The sequence below is a fragment of the Condylura cristata genome, unplaced genomic scaffold (assembly GCF_000260355.1).
Source record: "Condylura cristata isolate star-nosed mole 26May11 unplaced genomic scaffold, ConCri1.0 scaffold00025, whole genome shotgun sequence".
NCBI lineage: Eukaryota > Metazoa > Chordata > Mammalia > Eulipotyphla > Talpidae > Condylura > Condylura cristata.
Genome location: NW_004567126.1, coordinates 18,129,283 through 18,149,538, shown reverse-complemented (window position 1 = coordinate 18,149,538; position 20,256 = coordinate 18,129,283). Strand labels below are relative to the sequence as shown.

Sequence of the window (20,256 nt, the reverse complement as noted above, 5' to 3'; positions counted from 1 at the left end):
ATTTATTTTTATTTGCACATACAGAACTGGGGTACAGGCCAGAGACCAAGGGGTGGCGAGAGGCTTCACTAGAGATAGAGTGGGGAGCAGAACAGGCAGATCGACGAAGTACACTGCTGAGGGGAGCAGAGGGCAGGTCAGGAGAGGTCTGCCGCGCCATGTGGATCTCCTCCGGGGCAGGCAGGGATCGAACTCATGCAGAAGTGGCTTAAGCTTCTTTGTGCTGCGCTTTAACCTGCTGTGCCACCAGGGAGGGCCTGTGTACTAGTTTTTATGTGAGCATGAGTTTTTCATTTCTCTTGTGAGTGAATTGTTGCATCATATGTAAAATATTTCTGCATTTAGAAGAAAATTTTAAACTGGTTTCCAAAGTATTTCTGCCCTTTACTCTCTCCTTGTTATATGCAAGTTTCAGTTACTCCACATCCTTGATAATGCTTGATAGCAGTCTTTTTAATTTTAGTCACTCTAGTTAGTGCACAATAGTATTTTGTGGTTTTAATTTGCATTTTCCTGATGACTGCAGATATTAAGCATCTTTGTGTTTGCATGTGCTTATTGGCTCATTCTTTTTTGGTGATTTGTTTATTCAACTGTTTTGTCCCTTTTAAAATGCTTTCATTGTTGAATTGTAGAGTTTTTTTTTTTTTTCTTAGTGTAATCTGGATGCTAGTTATTTGTATTGTGAATTTTTTTTCCCCCAGCCTGTGGCTTGCCTTTTTCTCTTCCTATTAGTATATTAGAAGATTTTCAAGTTAATGTTTGTGTAGGGTTATGAGTTAAGCTTCAAGGTTTATATTTCATTAACAGTAGGAAATATATATGTATATACATATATATGTGCATCCTTTAACATATCCTTTGCTTTGTACATCACACTTGGAAGACCATGGCTCTGTGTATAAAAATCTTTAACTTGAGGTTTTAATTTCTAAATTCTCTACTACACTTGTATTATTTTATATGTCTTATGTATTGACATTTGGTGAAATGCTTAGATTCAACAAAGCTGAAAGTACAGTTTTTGGCTGAGGCAGTCAGGATCTTCAGATCTGATCCATGATAAAGCAGTCCTCGGTACTAATCGCAGTGCTGTTATGGGTCATTCCCACCCCTTCGGTTGTGGTCCTTTCTCTCACCTTGCCTAGACAATTTTCATTTGCTATTTAACTGGAATGAAAGAAAATTCTCCTGTAGGAATCACGTAAGTATATGGAAAAGGTGAAAGAACTGGTTGAGCACATGGTTTCTTTCTTTGTCTTTTCTACTTTTTTCTAATTTCTGTTTGTGTCTTCTCTGAATCAGTCTTCCTTCCTTTTGAATATTCCCTTTTTCCCACTTGGGAGGTGCCCTGCAACACCTCTTTCTTTGTTTCTCAGAGCTTACCTTTAGGGATAACATTCCTAGCCTAATGTCCAAAATATTTGATTGGGGGGCGGGGGCTAAATACCAATTAGAACACCAAAACACAGGACTGCAGGGGAGGATTTTATTAGCAAAGAAACAGCATAGATGTGAATGGACTTAGTTTCTAATTTTCTTCTAATACTTGATCTTTTCCAGTTCACAGCTCTTTTTAATCTTAGAACAATTCTACCAACCTTTCCAGTGAGAAACCAACGTGTGCATATATATGTATATGTGATATATATATATATATCTCATATACACATACATACATACATGTATGTATGTATATATAAAACACTATTAAGTGTTTGATATATTATACATAATATACAGTGCCTATAATTATATATATGCAAATTCTTAATAGTGTTCTTGTGTTTGTTTTGTTGATGGGGTTAGTATTCTTATTTTATATATGCTTTCATGTGCCACCTTGTGATTCTCCATAAAGAATACAACCCATTATTAATATGTAATTGACTTTTTTTTTCTCTCTCTTTGTTTTCTCTTTCTTCTCTCTTTACTCTGTTGCTCTTGTGCAGGTCTTGTTCAGCGTTGTGTAATCATCCAGAAGGATGACAATGGATTTGGGCTGACGGTCAGTGGAGACAATCCAGTTTTCGTACAGTCTGTCAAAGAAGGCAAGGCATTTTAAAAAACAGTTGTCATTTAGAAGCAAGCAGAGACATGGAAAAACTTAAATGTCTAGTGTAAGAATAAAATAGTCACATCAGTCATATGTGTCATATGGCTTGTTGAACCAGATTTCTAGTGTCATAATTATAGGAATGTATTTGCCCTAGTTGGTTTTCTTTGAACTCTACAAACTAAATAATTTTTAGAAATCATGACTCATTGGCCATGATACGTTCTGCATCATCACTTAGAAAGTTTGTGGAATTTTATTTCTTCAAGACACCAGAGATATTTCCTCCAAAACATCAGTAATATCTTCTATTACTATATATTGAATATTTCCTTTATATTGGATGCTGCAGTTTAAGATAGAAATTTTATCACCATTTTGTAGTTGATGTTGAGGCTTGCAGGGGGGAAAAAAAGCTATCAGCTTGAGGTCACAAAATAACAAGTGATAGAAGCAGGAGTAGAACCAAAGTCTGACTTTACAGCCCATGTTTTAAACCATTCTGTTACAGTGCCTGTCTTTTAAAAAGGTTCTCCCTGAATGCAGAGGACTTGCATTTTAAGTAATTACTTTCACTTACAGATGGGGCAGCCATGCGGGCTGGAGTCCAGACAGGTGATCGGATCATCAAGGTAAGAAAGGCTGTTACAGAATTTCTGGTAGAATTTAAAGACTGCATGTATTAATTATTTTGGGTTTTTTTTTTTTTTTTTAACTTGGGAGTGTTATGAAACATGCATTATATATGATGAACTTGTTAACTGTAAAAACTTATTTCATATATTTAAAGTTTAATATTACCCTTTACTTGAAGGGCATAGTAATTGATATGTGAATGAGTGAAGTCATCTTTGTCCTTTGATAGAATAACTTGTAAAGATCATTTCTCTCAGATTAATCTTTTAGCAAAAATACTCTTCAAAATATACTAACAGAGCTAGAGAAATAGTTGTTACTTGTCAAAGTTAATCTTCCAACTAAACTTTACAAAAGTATAGGAATAGCTAGAGTAAATGTGTGTTATGTGTATGGATATGTATGAGGTGAGATGGTGTCAATTAATTTTAAGCAAGTGACTCTAGTCTAGATATGTTCTCAGTGGAACACAATTAAGGAGTGGAAGAAAAGCTTAGGTAGTAATTACTGTTGAGAGCTGAATAATTTGATTACTCAAAATCAAATTGCTGTACAGGAAAAGAACCATGAACCTATTTTACAAGTAAAGAACAATTGGAAAAAATATTTGAAACTTACTACACAAAGTATGATATCCTTAACACTTCTAAAGTACTAAAAATAGCCTAGTAGAAAGATGGGTAAAGAATTTTATCAGGTTAAATGATAGGTGAAAATATATTTGGTTGTCAAAAATTTTAAGTTGTTTATAATACACATGACATAATTTGGATATGGTAAAATAACTTAATAATTTTGTAAGTATTAATTATGTAAAATCTACTTGTCTAAACCTGTTTGGATGGAAATTTGTGAATATGTATCAAAAGTTATATACTTAAAGGTATATAACCTTTTTGCTTTTAGAATTAATTTATATAACTAAATGGGTGTAAAAGTGAAGTAACATGTATACAGAGAAATTCATTTCAGCTTTAACCTTTGAGAACTTACAAGCAATCTAAATGTGTATAAACTGAAGGCTAGAGAAATAACTTGTATTTCATATGCAACTTTTTTCTTAAAGATTTATTTATTTATGCATGTAAGAACTGGTATGTAAGCCAGAAGTATAGGAGGTGAGATGATTCACCGGAGAAAGCACCAGAGAAAGCAGGAGATCAGGCAGATCTCCTGAAACACTGCTGCAGGGAGCAGCAGGCGAGGCAGAAGAGGTCTGCTGCACCATGTGGGTCAGCTCCCTGGCTGGCCAGGGGAATCAAACTCATGTTTGCAGTGGCTGGTGATAGTTCAATGGGGCTATCTTTAATCCCTGTGCCACCAGGGCAGCCCTTTATATGAGCAGCTTTTAAAAAGAATGGGTTAGGTCTTTCTTTTCCTATATTGAAAGTTGTATATAATACAATAATAAATTACTTGTTTGCAGGTAGAAATAATACTTGAACTGGATGGGTGTGTATATGCTAAAATAGTATATCAGAGATGCTAACCATCATTGCTTACACTAATTATCTCGTAGGTATGCTGAGAATACTGTTACTTTATGCATTTATATACTTAAGCTTTTAGGAATTAATTAGTGTTACTTGCATCAGAGAAATATATATATATATAGTGTGTATATATATATAGTATTATATGTATATTATATATAGTGTTAGATCTGAGTTTAATATTTTTATCTTAATTTATTTGGCAAAGTGGAGTTTTGGGATAACATAACCTACATTTAATCTGTCAGAAAATTAATGTCCCTTGTAAAAGGTCATGACTGAAAACAAAGAGTAAATTGGACATTACAGATTTCCACAGTAGTTTTTCACCTTTTAAAAAATTTACAGTTTTGGCCCTCCCTTGTGGCACAGTGGGTTAAAGCACAGCATTAAGAAGCTAAAGCCACTTTCACATGAGTTCTATTCCCACCTGCCCCGGAGGTGACCACAGGGCGTGGCAGACCTCTCCTGACCCGCCTTCTGCTCCCTCAGCAGTGTACTTCGTCGATCTGCCTGTTCTGCTCCCCACTCTGTCTCTGGGAAGCCTCTCGCCGCCCCTGAGCCTCTGGCCTGTACCCCAGTTCTGTATGCACAAATAAATAAATCTTTAAAAAAAAATTTACAGTTTGACATACCAGCAAATTTTGTAATTAGAAACTAATCATCTTTTCTATTTGCCAAGTGTCCTTCACTGTGAAGAATTTATAAATCTGCTTGTTATGTTTTGTCATTTGTCCTGGTGAACAAATTATAATGTCTTGTGATTAAAGGTCTGTTTTTTCTATACCTTATAAATATTGTCCGGTTGAGTGTTTTTATGGGTAGCATGATTAGTTGTATTATGTATAACTCTTGAAGCTAATTCATCCATTTCTTACTAGAAAGTACTTGGCATATATTATTGTCATTTTCTTACAGGTGAATGGAACTCTGGTGACTCATTCAAACCATTTCCAGGTGGTGGAGCTAATCAAATGTAGGTGAATGTTATTCTCAATTTTAGTTTTTTTCTAAAATCTTTAAAGCAAGTTTTAGAAACATATTCTGTAATAGGCAGATAATTAATATTTTAGATTTTTGGTACTTTTTCTACTACTTGACTCTGTCAGTACAGCAGAAAAGCAGCCATAGGTGATATGTAATGAATGTGCATGGCAATTTCAATAAATCTTTATTTGCCAAAATCATTTATGGATTCTATTTAGTCCCTTGGCTTGGGTTTGCCAACCACTAAATTACAAAGTCTGAGGTGAAAATTTTAATAACTAATTAATGTATTTAATCAACTTCTTATATGTGGTTGTTTGTAATATCCTTGTCTTTGTTAGTAATTTGGTAGCATATATTTGAAAAAATGAGGTAGTCATCTGAGAGGGAAGTCAAACATAAAGGCCTAAGTAAGCTAACTGGAATTTTAAATATTATGTAGCATAGTCACTTTCTCTTAGATAAGAGAAGGATTAATACAGTTAATGATCTTCTCTTGGAAGTCTCCAGGATTAAAATTCATGATCTTCTGTATTAGAAATTCCACAGTAAACTACAAATAAGAGACAGTTGTTTGTGACCAAATAGAAACAGTACCATTTTATTGAATCATATTTCTTTTCATATATGGATATCTTTAGAATAAATTCAATGAATTAAATTCCTGCTTATTGTTTAAGGAAAGCAACATGTGAATTCCTTTATTGTTCATCAGCATATCATTGTCATTTCAGTCATAGTTCTTAACTTCAGTTCATTTAAAAAAGAAATGCAGTAAATTAAATTTGATCCCTCGATTTGAATACATTTGATTACTTTTTTAAAGAAGTTGTGGTTTATAAATTTTTATTTGCTATGTAAACATGATTTATGATAATAAATATATGCCTGGTAACTATTGCAGAGTACAAAAAGTAAGGTTGTATCTTTAGTTTCTTAAGTTATGTATTTACTCTTTCCAATATAAATTTTACTTGGAGAATTGGATCCTAGGACTATAACAATAGAGTAGTGAGAACATAACTAAAAACTTAAAGTAAGCATAAAATACTCTGAGTACCCAAACAAGTAAATGTTCCCCCAAATTTGTGTACTTGTAATAGAGCACCCTCGTGTCCTATTTTTAATGCATATTGTAGACATAATAAAAGTGATTTCAAATCAAGATAATTTAAAACAGCTAAAGAGAGGAAGAACTAGGACATAATTAGAGGCAAGTATATGGGTCAGTAATAGTAAATGGCTTTCTGACAGAGAGAAGTGAAATTTAAAAGTTTAAAAACTATATACATTTATGATATCCCAAATTGTAGCTGGTATCTCCATTAATTATAAGAAAAGTGATTTTTAGGACCAAGCCAATGAAATAACTAGCAGTTAGTTCCAGGGAAGGAATAAATTAGGAGAAAAGTATGAAATACATTTAAAAGTTCTACTGAAAAGTCTTTGTGTTGTTATTTATAGATCAATTATATAGAAATGGCAGTTATTTGCAAAGTTTTATTTCTTGATCCAGCTAAATAATGAATGTCTGTTGATCAATCATCTGGGTTTGTTTATCTTTGCTTTCTATAGTTTTTTTTCCCCTTTCTATCCTCTCCTTTAAATTTTTAAAATTAAAACATACTATTGTGGTTTTTCCCCCCCCTTTATTTGTGAAGTGTTTTGGTCATACTCATTTTGTAATGCACTATAGTAATGATCCCTGAAAGTATAGTCTTTGGTCATACTCATTCTATAAAGTTAACTCTAAATGGAATCATTATATTCCAGGAGGTTTTTCTAATTAGTATTCTGTTAAAATACAGTTTTTAAAATTTAAGAAGTTAATTGAGCATAATATTAATCGACTTCTCTAAATTAAAAGAATACTTTTTAAAAATTTTCTTTTAAATAATATTTGATCTTATGAGTAGTGATTTGCTATGTGAAGTAGGCATTGTTCTTTTAAGTTTTTAGGATGTTGTAAAAAAGAAATGACAATTTGAGTCCCTGTTCTTTGGAGAAATGGTTGGCAGTTTTGACATAACTGGATCTCTTGGAACTGTTAAAATGCAGTAAAATACCGTGATACATATTTTGACATTGTTATTTTTTTCCTCTTCCCTTTTTTTCCTCTTTCCACCCAAGCTGGTTCCTTTGTAGCTCTTACTGTTCAGGGACGCCCACCTGGGTCGCCCCAGATTCCACTGGCTGATTCTGAGGTAGAACCATCAGTCTCTGGACATATGTCTCCCATCATGGCATCCCCTCATTCACCTGGAGCATCTGGGAATATGGAAAGAATTACTAGTCCTGTGCTCATGGGGGTAAGAATGGGGAAACTGATTTATAAATGTTTAGCTGTGTCTTGATGGCCTTTGCTTTATATTAAGAGTTTTGCAATATTAAGCTGGTAAACAAAGTTACATTTAAAATTCTTAAAAATAATTTCCTAATACAAAAATTTTGTAATCTTTTGGAATGATTACGAAGTATTAGGGTAACGGATTTAATCTAACAAATATTAAATACCTACCATGCAACTCAGTGTGCCACACACAAAAATATAATTAAGACATCCTGTGTTCAAGTCCTTAGTTATTTAGGATATCTGCTTAAGAGGACATAGGTTTTATTCTCTTTATTTTGCAATTGAAATAGTGTTCATTAAATATGCTTTTCTCCCTCTATTGAGTCCTCAAGAAACAATATTTTTTCTCATCATAATTTATAATTACTTGTATACTTTTGATTCAATCTCAAACCAAAAGTTTAATTAAATAGTTTTTATTTAATGGTCGGTGTTTAATTAAACTTTTGGTTTGAGATTGAATCAAAAGTATACAAGTAATTATAAATTATGATGAGAAAAAATATTGTTTCTTGAGGACTCAATAGAGGGAGAAAAGCATATCCAGTAATGATAAGGAAGGATTTTAAGATTTTCATTTAATTGAGTCTGGAAAAACAGGTAACAGCAACATTATAAGTGATGGCCATGGGAGAGGAAGGCACCCAGGGAGCGAAAGTGGAATAGAGATAAAGTGTCAGGAAAGCACCAAGGATTTTGGGGCAGTAGCCAGAGTTCTTGTTTGACAGTTGCCAGTTAAGTGTGTGTGTGTGTGTGTGTGTGTGTGTGTGTGTGTGTGAGAGAGAGAGAGAGAGAGAGAGAGAGAGAGAGAGAGAAACTTGAGTAGGACTATTCTGAAAAGTTACAACTACCAGGCTAATTTACATGTAATTGGATTGACAGTGAAATTCATTAAAATTATTTTTGAGCAAGAGAGTAATGTGATTATAACAGAGTTTTAGGAAGACTAATTTGATAAAATATTACATGGTTGTGAAGATAGGGGGATGGCAGGAGCTGAGTTAGGGAGCTATCTTCAAAGTTTAAAGCACTGGGGTTTTGAACCATTTATGAGGGTTGATAGCAAAAGCCAAAGGAGAGAAAGTAGTAAGATTATTTTATACTGAAATTAACTTCATTTTCCCAACTAATAGCAATACCAGTGTTTTTGTGAACCTAGTTTAATAAAAATGAAATAGAACAGCTGTAATTTCTTTGTAACCTGTTATCTGTAAGAATGTCATACCTTTAATAAAAAAAAAAAAAAAAGAAAGTCATGCCTAAAAGCCTGTCCTCATCACTTCTGGAAATTAAGAAAATTTTAGTAGGTATTGAAAACTGAAGCCAAAGAATAACGTATGTCTTGTTTTCACTGCTTTATATTTCCCCTGTACTGGTTCTCTTTTATTTGTTTTTTGTTTTTTTTTTTTTATCTTTTCTAGGAGGAAAACAATGTGGTTCATAACCAGAAAGTAGAAATTCTGAGAAAAATGTTACAGAGAGAGCAGGAACAGCTACAGGTACTAAATTAGAAATGGAACTATTTACAGGCTAGTAAAAATGTGAGTTGGAATAGTTAAATTAGTGTTTATCATAGTCACAATCAAGCAGTATTGTATTCAATGCCATCAGCTATTTTATTAAGAATGGACGTTTTCTATATTTTCTTGAAATAAGTATTAATTCTCAAAATATTTTTATAACTTTTCAGTTATTGCAGGAAGAGTACAACCGAACACCTGCCCAAAGATTGCTAAAAGAAATCCAGGAGGCCAAGAAACACATTCCTCAGCTGCAAGAGCAGTTATCCAAAGCCACAGGCTCTGCTCAGGTAGCATCACTATTAAAAGTGCTACCCAACTTTTTGCAGGAGAATTATCTTCTGGGAATGTGTCAGAGAATGTTGCATTTTCCTTTTTTTAAGTTATTTTTCTTAGCATAGGCCAACAGGATGTCCTGTATAGGGTGTTTCAGAAGTAATTATTAACAAAAAGATAGGTGGGCTTCTGATGGCCTGTTGGTTTCATTATAGTTTAAGAAAGAATGGAGTGCTTCTGTTTTGGGGTCATGAGCTACTAAAATGTACTTAGATACATATAATTGCCTTTTTGAGGTTTTTAGTTAGAAATATATAAAATTTTACAAGATGACAAAATTGTGCTAAAGTATATAGACAAAGAAATTTTCATTTAATCTGTATAACGACTGAGATTAGAGTCTGCTGTTGTTTTTTCCCATTTAACGTACTCGTACAGAAACTAAGATTAAATAACTTGTCTGAGGTCATGTGGCTCAAAACTGCTGGAATTCATGTCCAGTATAGTGAATTAAAAGTAAATTCAGGGCCCTCCCTGGTGGCACAGCAGGTTAAAGCACAGCAAAAGAAGTTTAAACCATTTCTGCATGAGTTCGATCCCTGCCTGCCCCGGAGGAGATCCACATGGCAGAGGAGATCCCCATGGCGGAGGAGATCCACATGGCGCGGCAGACCTCTCCTGACCGGCCCGCTGCTCCCCTCAGTGTACTTCATTGATCTGCCAGTTCTGCTCCCCCACTCTGTCTCTGGTGACTCCTCTCACCCATCGCATCTCTGGCTTGGACCCCAGTTCTGTATGAGCAAATAAATCTTTAAAAAAAAAAGTAAATTCATATTCATAATAATGGTATATTTATTATAATTTAAAATAGATTTCAGTATAATTTTCTAAATAGGCAAAAGTGATGAAGAAGATAATGGTCTCATTAGGAAAAATAAAAGCTTACCATTTATATGTCAACCAGATTTGTATTCTGTAATAATCAGATTTAAAATGTGAAAAATTCCTTATACTCACAGATTCTTAAAGGAAAATAGACAAATTGTATGTACCACTTAAAATGAGCAACACCTGTCAAGTTGTCATTCTTCCTGAGCTTGGTAGAAATCAGGAACTGTAGAACTAAAAGTATTCTTTGAGATAATCTAGCCTAATCTTCTCACTTTAAAGTGATATAAATTAAAAAACAATGTTGTAGTTTAGAAAACTTGGCCAGAACTGGTTGAATGACTTACACAAGGTCACTCAATTGTAAGGTCTCTTGACTTCCTGCTTTTATATGTTTTTCATTACACAGTATTTTTTTTCCCATTACTTTCTGTCCCAATAACTATAGAAGTTTTGAGTATTATGCCTCAGTAATGTTTATAGGTTTTATTATTATTTAGCAAACATGCACTCTTATTAACAGGAAAAATGTGGTTTCTGAAGTATATGCTTATGGCAATTTATATGTTATGGTATTATGCCTCCCTAAATTAGCAATTCATTGAAAGTGTTAGAAGACAGTTAACCAGAAGTTATGCTTTATTAATATTTGCTATTGGGGAGAAATACAAATTATCTAAATTAACAAGCTATGATACCTTCTTAACCTAATAGGAAATTTGAACTTTCATTCTTTTTACTGAAATACCACTTTGCTATCTTTAAGGTGAGGCCATTTTAGATCTACAGCATTTGTAGATGTGTTTTTAATAATAATTTTTAGATCTTTAAGCAGTCTTTTTTCCTTTTTTTTTTAAACTCAGTTTTTATCGATATGAATTAAGCATGCAGTTGAAAATTTACTAGTGGAGTGTATATTTCACACACACATGAATTTCTAAAAGCATTCTTGATCACACAAAACTGTTCAACTTTTAAAAGTCTCCATTGAGTTTGTGGTACAACTCTATACTTGGTGGTGAGCAATGAAAGATTTTTTAAATGTGTTCATGTATATTTAATCTGTTTTAGGATGGAGCTATAGTTATGCCCTCCAGGCCTTTAGGTGACACATTAACAGTCAATGAAGTAGAAGCAGACACTGGAGAGGGACTAGGCAGAATTGACTACAGCAGTGGAGATGCTTCTCGGCCCGGTAGTGACAGTGCAGATGTAAGTATTCAGCGTTTTTATCTTCTTATTTTCTTCTTCACCACCTCTTTCTAGATTTAATTTTAAGGTAATGAATTGGGAATATTCTCTTATTACTTATATATGCCATCTTTAATACAGCAATTTGATGAACAGAAATTCCAAACACTCTCATATCTGAGCTTTTAATTCCAGAGTTCACTTTTTCCCTTGTGCACCACTGCCAAATGTTTCTTTTGAGGAGATGGAATTTCCCAGAAGACATCTTGTTTGTGGGTAGAGAAGCTAATAAAGCCAGAGCTTTCTTACTGAAACGAGAGGCCAACTGTTGATATCTTTAAGAACATGTTAATATTCCATTTGTGGGCAGAGTGACTCAGTCTTGAATCATGGGGCACTTTGCCATCAAAAGAGGAAAAGCTTTAGTCCTGTAAGCTAGACCTCAGTTAATAGCCCTTATTTAGTAACACTTTCATGATTAGCCCATAAATTGCCAGATGAGAATGTTTGTTTGTTAAGAGAATGATAAGAAAATATTTTAAGTAGTCTATGATTTAGCACCTTAGTTAATATGAATACTAGAGTTTAGTTTTAACTAATTCAGCATTTCTTTGTACGCAGGATGCAACAATAAGAACAGTAACTTAAAAATTGACCACCCTCTTTAAAAATATGGAAAAAATAGTCTAAGCCAGTATTTTTTAAAACGTTAGGCCTTGAAATCAATTTAGCGGGTTAGAACTTGCATAAAAAAGAATAAATAGGAAACAGTGCTTTGCATGTGGAGGAGGTGTTACTTCTTGTGACTTGTGTGCACATACATTGTGTATATGTGTATACACAGACACACACACAGTGGTTAACCTTGTTAAACTTTAAAAGGTTATAGTTAAAAAAAGAAGAAAGCCACCATTTAAGGCTTAGACACAATGATTCAGTTCCTTGCCCAATGAAAAGTTATCAGTGTTTTTATGATGATAATTTTGATTGAGCAAGCTGACGTTTTAAAGAAATTTTTCAAATGAAAAATTCAAATTTTCTCTTGCTGCTATAAATTTGTGCTTCAGACCAAACTTTATTAAGATTGAACTGGCAAGTATAGAAAAAGGTATTCCAGTAAATTCAGATTGTTTGACATGTAATTGGTGTTTAGTAAGTTCTTGAATGAATAACAAAATGAGTAAGTAAAAAGTTTAGGCTATAAATTGCATGCAGGAGAGGCATAACCAGAAACATACTCTTTGTGGAAATATTTCCATTGTGGAAAATTAATTAGAGTAACAGGGAGGTCTGTAAGAAAAGAAGATTATTTGGTTTACTAGGAGCTTATTTATATATTGAATGGCTAGTCAGCATTATTGATTATTCACTTTGTGTTAACATTTGTAGTGAAAGCTTTACAGATAGTCTTTTTAACTCATAATAGTCTTAAAATAAGCAGCAGAAAGAAACTGAGCCCAAATAATAATTGGAAATTGGTGAAAGTCTGGGAGAGAATTAATGTGGTAGAGTAGGGTCTCTACTAAACACATTGCAAACAGCCTTAATTCCTGTGTCTAGTTGAAGCTTAAGGATGTGCTGCTTTGTGCTTGTGAATTTCCATGTTTGTTTCAGCTCTATATTGTATTAGAATTGTAAGAGCCAATCTGTCTTCTAATCTTCTGAATCTGTGCTTTTAATATTTTCCATTGTTTGCTTATTTTTTGAAAATAATTTGTGGTGACAAATATTCACATACTCAGTTCTTAAAGGGACGCAACTTTATCATAAATCATCATCTAAACTTCAGAGTATCTGTTTACCTCTGACTTTTAATATATAAACTAATATTTTAAGAGTTATTTTGGAAATGTTTCAGTCTTATTTCGACATGGGAAGACTAGTTTAATGACTTCCCTCACACTCCATGTAGCCTTAGCGGTCGTCAGCATACGCTCAGCATGTCTGCTTTATGTCTCTCAGCCTTCACACCCTCCAAACACTGGATTATTTGAAACTGCATCCGAGGCATTATTTCATTAAGATGTATCTTCAAGAGAAAAGAACACTTCTAAAAAATTTAGCCACAGTATCATTGTCAAACCTTAAGAACATGCAATTTGATTACCATAATTCAGTTACAGTGATTGTTTGCAGTTGGTTTATTTGAATGAGGATACAGTCAATATCTTCAGCCTTTGGCCGATAAGTCATTTTTATGTCTCTTAATTTTTGTCTCTTTCTCTGTCTTATTTTCTTTTTTTTGGTTGTGGTTAAGGAAGCTAGGTCCTATATCCATTAGAACAACCTATATTCTAATCATATTTTCATGATGCTGACATAGAGGAATATTCCTCTATGAATATTTCCTGAAAACTGAAAGATTTAGAATCTTCATCAGATTAAGGTTTGAGAGTTGTTTGGCAATAATAGGAATAATAACTTAAAAATTTACCACCCATACATTAAATTTCATTTGAGATTGAAAAAAAAAATTATCACCCAAAACACACCCTCTTTATAAAATACCTCCATATAAATAAAAATTTGAAATTCAGATCATCTTTCACACTATTTTTACTTATCCCTTGTTGGTAAAATTCTTGAAATAAACTATATGTCTTTTTTTTTTTCTCTTAGAGTCCCAAGAGTGGCCTAAAAGAGAGGATTTATCTAGAGGAAACCCTTGAGAAGAGTGAACTAATTCAGGATACTGTGAGTATTGAATTCATGAAATGATAGTGTTTTCTTTAGTTTTCCTTGTAATTAGATGGCAGATGTATCTGATACTTTTTTTTTTTAGAGAAACCTTACAGTTATTAAAGAAATGAAGATCGTATGAATGAAGTGCTACTTTGTAGTTAGTGTTATTAGTTGGTTTAATGTTTTGTTGTAGTAAATTACAAGTAACTTAGCTTATCATTTTAACAGCTTTTTAAAAAAATCTCTATATTGATTAAAATAACCATTATTCTACATCCTTGCAGTGTTATTTTAACAGTTTTTTTTTTTTAAATGTATAGCTCTCTGGCATTGAATACATTCACACATTGTACAGCCATCATTACATCTATATCTAGAACTTCTCGTCTTCCCCAATTAAAACTTCGTACTCATTAAATGCTAACTCTCCCCGAAATCCCTAGCAACCCCCATTCTACTTTCTGTCTCTATGAATTTGGCTATTCTTGGTACTTCATATAAATAGAATCATACAGTGTTTCTCCTTTTGTGACTAGCATATTTCACTTAGTACAATGTCTTCGAGGATCACTGTACTGTAGCATGTGTCAGAATTTCCTTCCTTTTTTAAGGCTGAATAATAATCCATTATAATTACATTTTGATTATCCATTCATTATCAGTGAATACTTGGGTTGTTTTGACCTTTTGGCTTTTGTGAATAAAGCTGCCATGAACATGCTAAGTACAAATATCTGTTCAAGTTTTTCCTTTCAATTCTTTGAGTATATATTGAGAAGTAGAATTGCTGCATCTTGCAGATTCTTAATTGGATACTCTTAGTATTGTGTTTTTATTTTAAATTAGATGTAAAAAGTTGTATAGTAAGATATTTAACATTATACTATGGTGTAGTATTAGCAAAATACTCTTGAAAAAGAAGAGATTTTTAATCTGTTTTAAAATAAAAAATTTTCTGACTACAGTAAGTTTCTATTATTTTATTGGATTTTATTTTTAATTATAAAACATTGGCATTACAAAAAAATGTTTAAAAAGGCAGACCAGATTAAGAGAAACAGAAATATACACTGTTGAGATGTACTTAAGCAAGAAATGTAATAGCTACATGTTATTCACTTAGTTTATATTTTTTGGATCCATTTACAAAGCTTCAGCTTAACTGCTCTGCACATGACTCCAACATGACTCCAACATCATTATAACCCCACTCTCCTTGTTTATCTATTGGATTTAAACCAAACTCATTCTTTTTCTGTTTATTCCAAAATTTCATTCCTTCTAATTCTGTATGGTCTTGACTTAATGGTTATGGTCTTCATACATCTTGTCTTTTTCACATTACACATTAGTGGTTCTACCCTATCTTTTTCATGCTAACTCCAACTTTGTATCTGAATGATGAATGAGCATAGGAGTGAAAACTGCCAATCTGCAAGTTAATTTTCCAATTTTGTTTCTATAGCAGTGTTTCTGCATACTTGAAAAATTTATTGTATTGTGCCAGTGGTTTTCAACCAGGAGTTATTTTGTCCCTCAGGGAACATTTGGCAGTCTCTGGAAATATTTTTGATTGTCATGACTGTATATCTGCTACTGGCATCTAGTGGTTGGGTAGAGGCCAGAGAGACTGCTGGAACAACTTACAGTGCACAGGGGAACCCCAACAACAAAGAATTATCTGGCCTGAAAGGTCATCAGTGCCAGGGTGTACTGAAAAAATCCTATATTATGGGTTTATGACAATAAATTTAAAATGAAAAAATAGCTTCAGTGACAGTTTTCAGTTATGACATTAATAGAAATCTTGGTGTTATTCTCTCTTCTAACTTTGTTGTACCATTTCTGCTTGTATTTATTCTTGTCTTCATTCACCCTTTACAGTATACCTTTTTTAAATTGAAATACTTTATGTAAACTAAATTTCTTTCTGTAATGAAGTCTATATATGAAAGGAACTATAAGTAGTAGAGTCAGCAAACAAAGAGTGTAGTGAGCAAAAGGAGTTTACTATTTTCTAGGCAATCTCCTACCCTCTTCCTCTCCCCCTCATCTCTCTCAAACCACCATAAAGTAGCATCAATGCTGTGTGTGTTTTTTTTTTTTAAGTGACTCAAGGCTCTGGAAATTAAGTACTTAAAGAAAGGAAACATAAATAAATGCCACTAATGAACCATGTCTTTTTGATGGTTTGACTTTATTCTTTGCCTGATTATGACTTTCAGATAATTTTATTTCTGTTATCTGAATGTTACCAGGACAGTCAGTCACTTATTGGGAGTCCTTCAACTCGTGTAGCACCTCATATTATTGGAGCAGAGGATGATGATTTTGGTACTGAACATGAACAGGTAATGACATTTTTTCCTAAGAACCAAATTAATTTTGTGAGCTGTTAGATATGTTGCAAAAGTAAACATTTCTTGAAATACTTGTAAGAATTTGAAGGCTAAGTCTTAGAACTAAGATTAACTGGTTAGTTACATGAATTAATTGCCAGTTTTTACTTTGACTAGTAGAAATGACCTTGCTTTTATTTTTTTTATTAAAAAAATATTTATTTATGCATATAAGAACTGGGGTACAGGCAGAGGTGCTGGGGGTGAGAGGATTCACCAGAGACAGTAGAGAGCAGTAGTGTACCGAAATACACTGCTGAGGGGAGCAGTGGGTGGGTCAAGGGAGGTCTGGGGCGCCATGTGGGTCAGCTCCCTGGATGGGGATCAGTGCTTCAGTGGCTGCCTTAGCTTTATAATGCTTTGCTATAACCCTTTGCACCACCAGGGAGAGCTTGACTTTGCTTTTAAAGCAGATAAGTAGTGCCTAAATACTTCATTTTGGAGGAATGAGGCTATCATTTTTTTTTCTTATTAATTTATTCATTGTTCACAAGTCTGTGTGACCCTGGGTTACATGTGTATGCCTCTGTGTGTGCTCACCTCCCACCAAGCTCCTGTGCCAACCTTCAGTCCTTCCTCAGGGGATTAGTGTCAATTTTTTAAAGATTTCAAAATGCAGTTGTTTATTGATGACATATAGGAATGGGATGGGCTTGATACTTGAAAACTCACTATTTCTCAGAGCTTTTTAAAATAAATTCTAGGGATTTTCTACATAGACAATCAGGTTGTTTGAATAGAGATGGTTTTTATCTACTTATCTGTTTATCTTTATTTCTTGTTAGGTTTATTGCTCTGTTTAGGATACCCCCCCAAAGGAAAATAACTATTTCATGATTAGGGGAAAAGCATTCCATTACATTTTTAAAAGTGCTGCTAGACTGTTCTTTGTATACTGATTTGTAGACGTCTGAAATTCTTGTTAAACTTACATTCTCTCAGGGTGGTTTTTATTTTAACCTGACCTCTTCTAACCTGTCCCCAAGAGATTATTCATTTTCAGAGGAAGAGATTCTATAGACCATGTCACTAACAAATTAGAGTGAATTTAACCCGTGGGGATTACAATTGAGATGAAAAAAAAAAATGTGCAAAATGATGTAAAAATAAACTTTTTAATAAAAAAAATGTAAAATAAAAAAAAAATTAGAGTGAATTTTTGAAAATTATGATTTGGGGGGTGGGGGAAGAATAGGTCAAAGTGACTTTTGGATAGTTAGGTTCAAATGGGCTTACATGACATTTTGCGTTTGTGTGTTGGGCTGTTGGTTTGTAGATCAACGGGCAGTGCAGCTGTTTCCAGAGCATTGAACTGCTGAAATCTCGTCCTGCTCACTTGGCTGTTTTCTTGCACCATGTGGTTTCTCAGTTTGACCCTGCAACATTGGTAATATATTTTATGATTTAGCCAACTTAAGGTACACTGACATGTGTACCTTAAGATGTTTTTCTCTCCTTTAGAAAAGATTTATTTTTTTTTAAAGATTTATTTTACTTATTTCGCATAGAAGAGTTGGGGTACAGGCCAGACATGCAGGGGGTGAGAGGATTCACAAGAAACAGAATGGGGCGCAGTACAGGCAGATGGACTGAAATACACTGCTGAGGGGAGCAGCAGACAAGACAGGAGAGGTCTGCTGTACCATGTGGGTCAGCTCCCTGGCCGGGGATTGAACTCAAGCTGCAGTGGCTGCCCATAGCTTGATAAATGCTGACAATTAACACCTTATGCCACAAGAGAGGCCTAAGAAGTTTTTTTCTTTTACAAGATGAGTAGATAGTTTTCTTTCAGTTTTCCAAACATGTAAGGATATGAAAGGTATTTAAAATGTGATTAATTTGTTTTTAAAGACTGGTCTTTATAGTAATAACTGCCTTGTTTATGGTGATCTGCCTTGTTTCACACATTGCTGTTCAATGAGGATCTAGCAGATTACGTATTTCTTGATTTCTCAATTTCTCTCTTACATTTCTTTCTCTATTCTAGCTCTGTTATCTCTATTCAGACTTGTATAAACAGACCAATTCCAAGGAGACTCGTCGTGTATTCCTTGAATTTCATCAGTTCTTCCTGGATCGATCTGCAGTAAGTTGCCAAGTTAATTTTATGATATCGACTTTAGCACATTGATTTGTCCTTCTGCTTCCAATCTTCTCTCCTATGTTGTTAAGCTTTATTGTGCTTTTGACATCTATTTTTTGTCTCAATTATTCTATATTTGGTTTTATACATACACGCAATCAGAAAGGGGGAGTAAAAAAGAGAACACAAATGATCCGCATGTATGTATATTAGGTTCTTGAATAAAGTTATTTTCTTCATTGTCACTTCATTGTAATGTCAGTGAAAAATGAATCATAGCCTGTGTTGAATGAACACTGACATTATTTGAGGACCTGGTTTCATTATATGTTGTTTGGCCTAGTTGATTTGCAAGAACCCTGTCCATTCCATAAAGTGAGTGCTTACTGTATTATATAATATTTGCATAATTGAGTTCTGGTTGACTCTTAGAAGTTTGCAGGAATTTATTTATTTATTTATTTATTTATTTATTTAAAGATTTATTTATTTGTACATACAGAACCGGGGTACAGGCTAGAGGCTCAGGGGCGGTGAGAGGCTTCACCACAGACAGAGCGGGGAGCAGAACAGGCAGATCGACAAAGCACACTGCTGAGGGGAGCAGCGGGTGGGTCAGGAGAGGTCTGCCACACCATGTGGTCACCTCCGGGGCAGGTGGGAATCGAACTCATGCGGAAGTGGCTTAAGCTTCTTAGTGCTGTGCTTTAACCCGCTGCGCCACGCCACCAGGGAGGGCCCCTGCAGGAATTTATTTAAGAAGTGTTGGAAAGGTCACCCTCGCATAAATGATGATAGTGTTTTATTTTGCCAATTAAAAAGGCTTAGTAGGTTTTTACACTGGTAAGCTTTATCATTGACTCCTAATACCTCCTGTGTTGTCATCCTGCTTGTCTCCAGTCCTTTCACATTTACTGATCTCTCAGAGACTGATATCTCTCTCCTAAAATGCTAGCACTTCATCTTCTGTCTTTTTCTCAACTGATGACCTGGGTGTGTGTTTCTTTGAGAAACTTAAAGTACACGGAAGAGAAATCTTACTACCTTTATCCTACTCTATCATGCCTATATGTTCTGCCATTTTTCCTGATGCTATGGAGTTGTCCTTGTTTGTAATCTAAGGTCAACCTTTTCTCTGTTTCCTCAGATTGTATTATTTTTATTGTGTTCTACCAAATCATCCACATTAGCATGCAACCATTGTTAGCTCTGCTATCTTAAAACAATACCTACAGAAGTATTTTGGCTCCACTTCTTGCTTCAGCCTCATCATTTTATTATAAATTCGTTACAAGGTTGCCTACTTATGTATACATTGCTGTTGATCTTCTCTGATCAACCTATTTAAAATTTCTGTCTCTTCATTTTCAGTCACTTTTCTTGTGTAATTTTGCTCATAGAACCTATTTAGTTCTTTGTTTCTTTATATTTCACTCTTCTGCCCTGAATCCGAGCACCATGAGGGTAGATGTTTTTGTTCTTTTTGTTCATTGCTATTTCTCATACTGAATAATAGATCCTGGCACAGATTATTTGTTTAAGTATTTATTGAATATCTTGTTAGCTAACTAATAAGAATCAAGATTCTAAATCTTGATTATATGTCCATTGTTTAAAATATTATACTTTAAAAAATATTAATTAAGGTAGTTTTCTTACATAAGGAAATTTTTATTTCATGTTTGAATTTCA

General features: G+C 33.9%; 1 protein-coding gene across 2 annotated transcripts in view; it reads left to right on the top strand.

Annotated features, from left to right (window-relative positions):
* Nucleotides 1–20,256, top strand: part of ARHGEF12 (Rho guanine nucleotide exchange factor (GEF) 12) — a 119,189-nt gene that overhangs the window by 65,363 nt on the left and 33,570 nt on the right. For both annotated transcript variants that reach the window (XM_012729730.1, XM_012729729.1), the window contains 11 exons: nucleotides 1,953–2,051; nucleotides 2,639–2,688; nucleotides 5,104–5,161; nucleotides 7,303–7,481; nucleotides 8,947–9,024; nucleotides 9,216–9,335; nucleotides 11,281–11,421; nucleotides 14,020–14,094; nucleotides 16,341–16,433; nucleotides 17,758–17,868; nucleotides 18,469–18,567. In XM_012729730.1, coding sequence (XP_012585184.1) covers nucleotides 1,953–2,051; nucleotides 2,639–2,688; nucleotides 5,104–5,161; nucleotides 7,303–7,481; nucleotides 8,947–9,024; nucleotides 9,216–9,335; nucleotides 11,281–11,421; nucleotides 14,020–14,094; nucleotides 16,341–16,433; nucleotides 17,758–17,868; nucleotides 18,469–18,567 — 1,103 coding nt within the window. The remainder of the gene's footprint in view (nucleotides 1–1,952; nucleotides 2,052–2,638; nucleotides 2,689–5,103; nucleotides 5,162–7,302; nucleotides 7,482–8,946; nucleotides 9,025–9,215; nucleotides 9,336–11,280; nucleotides 11,422–14,019; nucleotides 14,095–16,340; nucleotides 16,434–17,757; nucleotides 17,869–18,468; nucleotides 18,568–20,256) is intronic.